The sequence below is a fragment of the Priapulus caudatus genome, unplaced genomic scaffold (assembly GCF_000485595.1).
Source record: "Priapulus caudatus unplaced genomic scaffold, Priapulus_caudatus-5.0.1 Scaffold222, whole genome shotgun sequence".
In the NCBI taxonomy this organism is placed as follows: domain Eukaryota; kingdom Metazoa; phylum Priapulida; class Priapulimorpha; order Priapulimorphida; family Priapulidae; genus Priapulus; species Priapulus caudatus.
In genome coordinates, this window is record NW_014577283.1 from 368,919 (window position 1) to 377,449 (window position 8,531).

Sequence of the window (8,531 nt, forward strand, 5' to 3'; positions counted from 1 at the left end):
CACACACACACACACACACACACACACACACACACCGCGCGCGCGCGCGCACACACACACACACACACACACACACACACACACACGACACACACACACACACACACACACACACACACACACACACACACACACACACACACACACACATATATATATATATATATATATATATATATATATAAATATAAAGGTTATAGGCAGGTTACATACGTTATACACGGGTCATGTCATGAACATATACGTGCTCTGGTTAGCTATAGCTTATGCAAGACAGGCTTCAATATGTGCGATGGCAGTAATGGCATTGCTTTTTTGTTCTCGGACGCCTTGACATGTGGTGGTGTGGACTGTGTGGTTGACTTATGACGAGGACGAGCCTAGATGACAGTATTATACGGACGGTGATAACAACTAGGCTGTTAGCTGCGTACGTCACTGCGCGAACACGAAGTATAGTAGGCCTGCAGAATTAATGAATTGAGCAATAATGTCTACGAGGAATGTAATAAGGTTGTTAATAACATTTCCTTATGTACGCCAATCTGCCGTTAATACCTGGCACCAGATTCTACGCGAGAGACCTCCTATGAACACATGGTTTATCCTTCTTATATACACATGAAGCACGGTGCAAAATCCTCGGCAGGGCGAGAAATTTCCAATTGATACCTGAATAATTCAACGTATGGGTGATAGAATGAATTGGTTATTATCCCTATACCGATAACGAGGTCGTTCGTTATTACAATCTAGGTTGACCGCATTCGCGTGAATAATTTACGTTCGTCGGCAATTTCTAGGCCGGCGTAGCACCGCCTGTGATATATAACGACGTACGTTTATGTCTGCCTGCTTAACACAGTTTAGCGCCGATTAAACGTGAGCGGGTTCGTAGCCACGAATTGCGAGTAGCGCGAATAACATTAGTTATACATTATAACGGGTAATCGTTAACGAAAATAAATGTCTGCAGCGTCCACGGTCTGACTGAAGCGAAGGAATTTGAAGTTACTAGAATCGGGTCATGGGGAGAATTTGCTAAGTCGATACCCGCACGCCCCCCGATCATTACAGAATCGTTCGGTGACACCGGATACCCGGACCGCGTGCGCATGTTGAGTGAAACAGCAGTGTATGGAGGCCAACGAAGTCTATGCGAACAGAGAAAAAGCGCGGAGAAGCGGCATAAAACTGGCAACCGAAGGATGTTGCAATAAGCATATGTGAACTAGCACAGTACGTGGTATCGTGTACTAGCGTGGTACCTATAGGGTCGTGTACCAGCGTAGTACGTGGTGTCGTGTACTAGCGTGGTACCTATATGGTCGTGTACCAGCGTAGTACCTGGTGTCGTGTACTAGCGTGGTACCTAGAGTCGTCTACCAGCGTAGTACTTGATATCGTGTACTAGCGTGGTACCTAGGGTCGTGTACCAGCGTAGTACGTGGTGGCGTGTACTAGCGTGGTACCTATAGGGTCGTGTACCAGCGTAGTACGTGGTATCGTGTACTAGCGTGGTACTTAGGGTCGTGTACCAGCGTAGTACGTGGTATCGTGTACTAGCGTGGTACCTAGGGTCGTGTACTAGCGTAGTACGTGGTATCGTGTACTAGCGTGGTACCTAGGGTTTTATACCATCGTAGTACCTGGTGGTGTGTACTAGCGTGGTACCTAGGGTTTTGTACCTGTGTAGTACCTATGGTCTTGTACCAGCGTAGTACCTGGTGGCGTGTACTAGCTTATAGTACCTGTGGTCGTGTACCAGCATGGTACATGGTACCGTGTACTAGCGGAGTACCAGTTGTCGTGTACCAGTGTGGAACTTGGTAGACTGTACTAGCGTGGTACCTGGCACGACGTAAGCTGATTGGAAAGTTTGAGAGTTACATGACGCGAGATCTCGTTTGCGCTATTGCCGCTGACCACAATATTTACCGTAAACACCTATGGGCGTCATCAATCCGAGCTCTGTATGGCCCCCAACCAACCTACACGCACTTAACATGTAAATTAGGGATCCACTCGAGCAGCACACAATGTCGATATTTCGTGAGTCCGCAGTTGCGAATTATCAGGCGAGCCTTCGTCTAGATTGCCGTTATAATTTATCGGGCATTAAACCGCTTACGTAATACTTGGATTTCGGCGGGGATTCCGAGTGAAATTGCCATTTCCAGGTGGCAATAGACGGAGGGTAATTGCATTCGATTGTAGAGCGTAGAATTTAATACGGGATTTGCTACATAATTTTAGGATATAATCACTGATTTGTCTCAATTCATGAAAGCGAGTGCGCCCGACGTAAGAGCACTTATGCTCGCATCTAACTTAACTACCAATCTTATCTGGCGGCCTGACACGATGAAATTGATGCTGATAACTCGCTAACAATTTCATCGCTATCGATTAAAAAAATCCTGCAGGCAGACTCGAGGTCGCGATGCGGCTGGTATTGTGTTGGGGGAGATGACCGCAAGACAAAATATTGACTGTTGCCTACAGCTCAATCACCCTACACTAGGTAAATTGGCACGGATGATATAATAATGCAATGCACACGTGTAGCTGTGTGTCTCGGGTTGCGTCGCTTCAGCCACGCGAATTCGAGTTGCGATTATTTCTCGATTTAGACGGCAACTCGTTTGTTGACGGTCGTGATTGGCCGCACTCGCCTTACAAGCTCGCTTACCTTATATTCCAGAACGTGTTTCTCCGCGGTTGTAAGAGGTTTGACTCGATCAGCGCTAAACTCTGAAATCAACCGAATTAAAACGCCATCATGGATATTGTTTACGTCGCTGCTCCCCCCCCTCCCCCTTGTGATTGTAATTAAGCCTTGCTGGCCTAATTACAATCAGCACTGTGATGTGTGATATCTGTCGATGAACGTATAGTTCTCTCCCGCAATTCAACACATATATGCGTACGATCAAGTATAGTGTAACGAGGCAAGTCTCATTTACGTTCGGCTTAGCGTTTGATATAACATAATTGTCGTAATTGCTCCGCACTTTCCCGCACGCGTTTTTCGTATCGTTTCGACGTGGCAAAATGAATAGATCCATTAATTAATGATCAGACTTTACTGCACTTTAAAACAGACGAGAGAGCGCGCCGCAGCAGTTAAGACAGCCAACATGTTCTGCTTGCATCTATGACAAAAAATTAATACGACATACGCATATACGCTCTCCTATGACACTATGTGTCATATGAAGATTCTTCCTATGACAAACATTGGCGAGTCAACTTCGTTCCGCTTTCCAGCTGAAATTCACTGCTTGCGTTCATAATAGCGCTCATAAACTCCTAAGATGCGCACAACACATACAACAATATTTGTCATAGAAAGAATCTAGTGTCATAGAAGAGCGTATATGCGTATGTGGTATTTGTCATAGATGCTAGCAGAACAGGCTAGACAGCGGATGAATACAGCCGCGCGCGTACACACGCGTAGAGGCGGAGATCTAGAGATCTATCTTTAATGCGCGCGTATCTTTCTTCGTTCTATGCGTTACCGTCAGTCCGATATTTTTGGCGACGACACCTTCCGTGATATTCGCAAACGGCTTGTCGGCGCCCCACGAGTCGAGATAACGTGCTACTCGCGTCGAACTCTTGATGGAGCCTCGCTGGCTTCCGACGTTCCTCGACAGCTCCTCGGATTTTCCTCGCTCATCCGCATCGTTGCGCTGCACGAGAGAGAGAGAGAAGACGCGGAGTTTACGGATGAAGAAGCAGAGAGAGATGGGTAGGGAAAGCGAGGAAGACGATAGAGAGGGAGACAGGGAGAGAGAAACAGGGAGAGCGAGAGAAAGAGAGAGAGAGAGAGAGAGAGAGAGCGCACGCGAGAGAGAGAGAGGAAGGATGGAGTGGGAAGAGAGAGAGCGAGAGTCAGTGAGAGAGAAAGAGAGAGAGAGAGAGAGAGAGAGAGCGCGAGAGAGAGAGAGAGGGAAAGATGGAGTGGGCAAGAGAGAGAGCGAGAGTCAGTGAGAGAGAAAGAGAGAGAGAGAGAGAGAGAGCGCACGCGAGAGAGAGAGAGGGAAAGACAAGGATAGATAGATCGATAGATAGATAGAGAGAGAGGGGGGAGAAAGCGAGCGAGAGAGAGAAAATGAAAACGGTATTATAAAATGCAATCTACTTGACGCGTACTCTACATGTAGATCTCCTAGTTCACGCATTTTAATAATAATAATAATAATAATAATAATAATAACAACAATAACAATAACAATACATAATAATTTCACATAACTGTGCCTATTCACCTTTGGCGGTATGATGAAGAATGTTTCTACGCTATGCTCTTTTAGAAGATCGTCTCTGTCTTCACCGTAGCCCTGCTCTACCTCCCATTTACTGCCATCCAGTTGCAAAAGTGTCGCCTTGGTAATGTGCACCTTCCTGCAATCATATACGTGCATATTCCATCCCATATACGCAAGTGAGATCATTTCCGTTGCTCACACTCTATGCATGCTTGGGTGCGTGCATTCCCTGAATGTGTTTTCTTCCGACTGAATATATCCATATCTGTCTGAATATATTTTATATGCGTCTATCTACGTTGGCGTCCGCAAGCATTATAGGTTTTGTTGAAACTGGCCGTTAAAAACATATTACGGTCGTCTTTTCGGCGACGACGTTCCCCGATTATACATTTACCACTCACATCACATTAGAAAACTAGCCGTGAAATCCTTACGCGTGTAAGTGTTGCTTTCTGCTGAGAATTTGCCCGTGATCCAGGCGGCGCCACTATATATACTTATATTATATTATACAGTATTGCTATAATGCGCGCTTATATACAATCTAATACATGGCGATGATGAGTATTCTATACAATAATCTATAAATTTCTCGAAGAATGTAGAGAAATGACAACCTCTCGTGAAATATACTCCGTAAGTGCTTTCGCTGCCGTAGCCCACTGTCGCAGCTGCCGTCAATGAACTGTATTACCATCAACCCCATTTTGCTCTAATCAAATATTCGTACGTAAGTAGTGTGCACAGTATTTACCCAGGCATGCCACTGGACTCCATGTGATTTGCGATGGTGACGTCATCAGACCATACATCGTACTGCCACTTACGCAGCCCGATGACACCGCACAACACGTCGCCAGAGTGTATGCCTATTCTCATGTCTACATTCACGCCCGTGGCATGGCGTACGGCACTGCAAACAGTAACCAGAATTTCATAAAGGGACCTGCTCACATGAACGGCTGGCATGAATTCTCCATTATATGAACATAATCGGATATCCGATCTGAACCTAAAATATATGTATTTATAATCGCGTCTACGTGAATGCGCATGTGTTTAAGTATATTTAGCAAATTATTGTAAGGTACATACAGTTTAGGTTTTGTTCTAATGGAGATTTTGTTACATGGTACAGCTATATCTTATTTAGATACGCATAAGGATAAACATATCGAGCGGTATTTTTAGTGACTGAAATATAGAAGTAAAGACAAAGTGCACTCAAATATTTAACCTCAATGAGTTTAAAAGTTTATGCACGCATGTACAATTCTATCTTCGTTATGTGGATGTTGTTTAATGCACGAAAGAAGTTTTTCGCAATGAAATCTATAATGTTTTGTATGTAAAATGTAGGCATTATTCGAATTATGTAAATTGACGACATCTATTCGTACAAACCTTTTCCTCTAGTTTCTCCTATCATCTCCCCGCGACCATTAAATATTAAGCAAACTGAGCACCGGCGTCGAAAATTTACCGTCAAATCAAACTAGTCGCCCATCAATCTTTTATCCCAGGTTTCCTATTTACATCAATTATTCATGCGCGTTGAAAGTTAGCAGTGAAAACTTCTCAACTATTTGCACAGGTTTGCCGTGCACGTGCGACGCGGGAACGCAACAGGAAGAGCAGGTCGTATTTTGTCGGCTAGGTGGCGTTGCATACTATTCGTATACGTACGTTTCCAGCTCACTTTCAGTATGTGTAAGTGAAACCTAGAGAGTTATGCGTCCGCGTGCCTATTCGAGATAGATATATATGTAAAATAATGTCATATACGAATAGCAAACTTACAGCGAATAACATCAGATAGCCGCCTTTGACAGCTTAGCAGAACACACATGTGGGAAAAGACTGTAAGAAGATCTATGCTATCCTTTGCGGTTGATCGCGATTCGTGATATTGCCGCGAGAATCCGACGCCATTAAACAGTTTCTACTCCAATTTCTACATCCTTTTACATTGCGCGATCTAGTGGAATATAGCCCCAATTCGGTTCATCTCATAGTATGACTAAAACGGAGCTTTGGAAGAACCCACGCACCCCCTTCCCCGACTACGATGGCATTTTGAAACGGAGCTGCAGGGGAAGTGCCGTATATTTTAACATCACAGTGACCTCAACGACACTGATCGCACCACCGAGTAACTCGAGTGCGGTTATTGAATGTTTTTACTATACTGTAGCAGATCACACCTCCTGCGGGTTAATGCCAAATAAGTATACGTTCTACGCGAAATACAACCAGATGCGCGGCAAAAATCGCTCGAGTGCCGAAATTCAATTGATCAATTTCTGTCAATTGCTCACGCGATGAGCGTATTCATGAGGTGACAGACAGCCGACGATTGCGTTTGTGATACCGAGTAAGTGTGTGCGTGATACGGATAGCCATCGACCTACGAGCACGCAGGCAGAGAGCGATAGGTATACGTATATCACATACGCTTTTCGATTTCGTTAGCAGTATGATCGCTGCCTCTACCTTATGGCCTCGATCATTTCGAATCCCATCTTGACGCAGTTTGATGCATGAGTAGGCCGAGAAATCGGCATGCCCGACACGCAGTAATAGCAATCTCCGAGAATTTTGATCCTCATACACTGATTATCCTGAAATGAAAAGTAATCATGAAGAAACTTCCACACACGCGCGCGCCGCCGCTCGCACCGAGTAAAACCCAACGAAATCAATGTAAGCATCCGCTCGCAAACTTTAGCCGACATTTTCTCTAAGAACCGGAAACAGGAACGTATTCGTCTGAACTGTATCCTCGCGTATATAAAACATAGCCTGCACTGTATATACACTTTCCTATGAGCATGACTATTCGACATGGCGATGTTTCCCCGCTGCACATCGATAATCGTGAGTTTATATAACCATGTCGGGTGTCTAAATTACATAATCTACGTGTTTTCACATGTGTAGATACTGGGTCTGCAATGAGCTCTTGCATGCCGAATAGCAACATAACTAGAATAAAAAAATCCCACGTCGAATGGCGACGTACAGTATTCTACGAAATATCTTAAAAACTACATAAAACACTGCAACAGAATTGTCACTAGGCGTTACAATCGAACCGGCTCGATTCTCTCAAGGAGCTAAATATATTTAGCTCTTTGGACTCTCTGTCACACTGCCTCAGGCATCACCGCATTTGGAACGTTTTACATCTAGCTAAAACGTTATAGTCTCCGCGGGTCCGGTGCGATGTTGTTTAAGGTAACTGAAGGTCAACCATATATAAGTACGGTCGAACGTATGCTTAACAAATAAACCGAGAACATTGCGCCGAAACGCGCTGTTCAGGTTTAACGACCGCCGCCCTCGTGATGTGTGATCAAACGTAAAACCGCGCCGCGGTACGTGACTGCTTTCGATTCTACAAGCGCAGTTTCCGCTGTTGGCTAATCCTAACCAGCATCTTTTCTCGGGAGCATTTCGGGAGAATTTCAGAGGAAGGAAATGATCGCGTTTTAGTGTTAAATTAACGATAGCGTATTAACTATATTACTATGTTCGCACGTTGTGGCGTTAGTGTGGAATTTCAAGCTGACCTGTTTTTTTTACCTCTGCTCGTCTAACGTTTCAAAGACAAATATAATCACGTTATAGATTGATAATTGCACTATTTCATGAACTAATGCACTTTGTTGCTAGAAAAAGATAATTCTGAACTGAGCAAAGTTTAACGAAAATATTAAGTTGCGCTAATTAAAACATGGGGAAACATTGACAGAATGAGGAGCAGCGTTAATATATCTAACTTACGCGATACCATGCAATATTTCCCACTAAGCATATATAGGCATATATGTATTCTATATTATGCTCCGTGGTTAATATTCCTATAATATTTCTCATCTTAGCGGCAAAATTAAATTTCGTATTTAAATGGTGGGCGCATTTGATGCGTAATTTGAAGCGCGGTAAGATGTACTATGTACTACGATTTAATTATTCAATATACCAAAAGAAAAAAATTATGCCAATAGGCTGTGCAGTGGCGAACAAGAGAGGATGATACAGAGAGCGTGAGAGAGGGGAGAGAATGGGTGAGTGAGAGAGAGAGGGGGGGAGCGAGAGAGACAGCGAAAGATAGCGAGAGACAGCGAAAGAGCGAAAGAGAGAGAGAGAGCGCGAGAGCGCGAGAGAGAGAGCGAGAGAGAGAGAGAGAGAGAGAGAGAGAGAGAGAGAGAGCGCGCACGAGCGAGAGAGAAAGAAAGAGAGAGAGAG

General features: G+C 44.3%; 1 protein-coding gene across 1 annotated transcript in view; it reads right to left on the reverse strand.

Annotated features, from left to right (window-relative positions):
- LOC106807551 (adenylate cyclase type 2-like) overlaps positions 1–8,531 on the reverse strand; it is a 50,531-nt gene that overhangs the window by 28,203 nt on the left and 13,797 nt on the right. The window contains exons 5-9 of the mRNA XM_014809915.1: positions 6,774–6,901; positions 5,035–5,193; positions 4,278–4,413; positions 3,525–3,698; positions 2,693–2,754 (exon numbers count right to left, since the gene is read on the reverse strand). Of these exons, the coding sequence (XP_014665401.1) occupies positions 2,693–2,754; positions 3,525–3,698; positions 4,278–4,413; positions 5,035–5,193; positions 6,774–6,901 (659 nt within the window). The remainder of the gene's footprint in view (positions 1–2,692; positions 2,755–3,524; positions 3,699–4,277; positions 4,414–5,034; positions 5,194–6,773; positions 6,902–8,531) is intronic.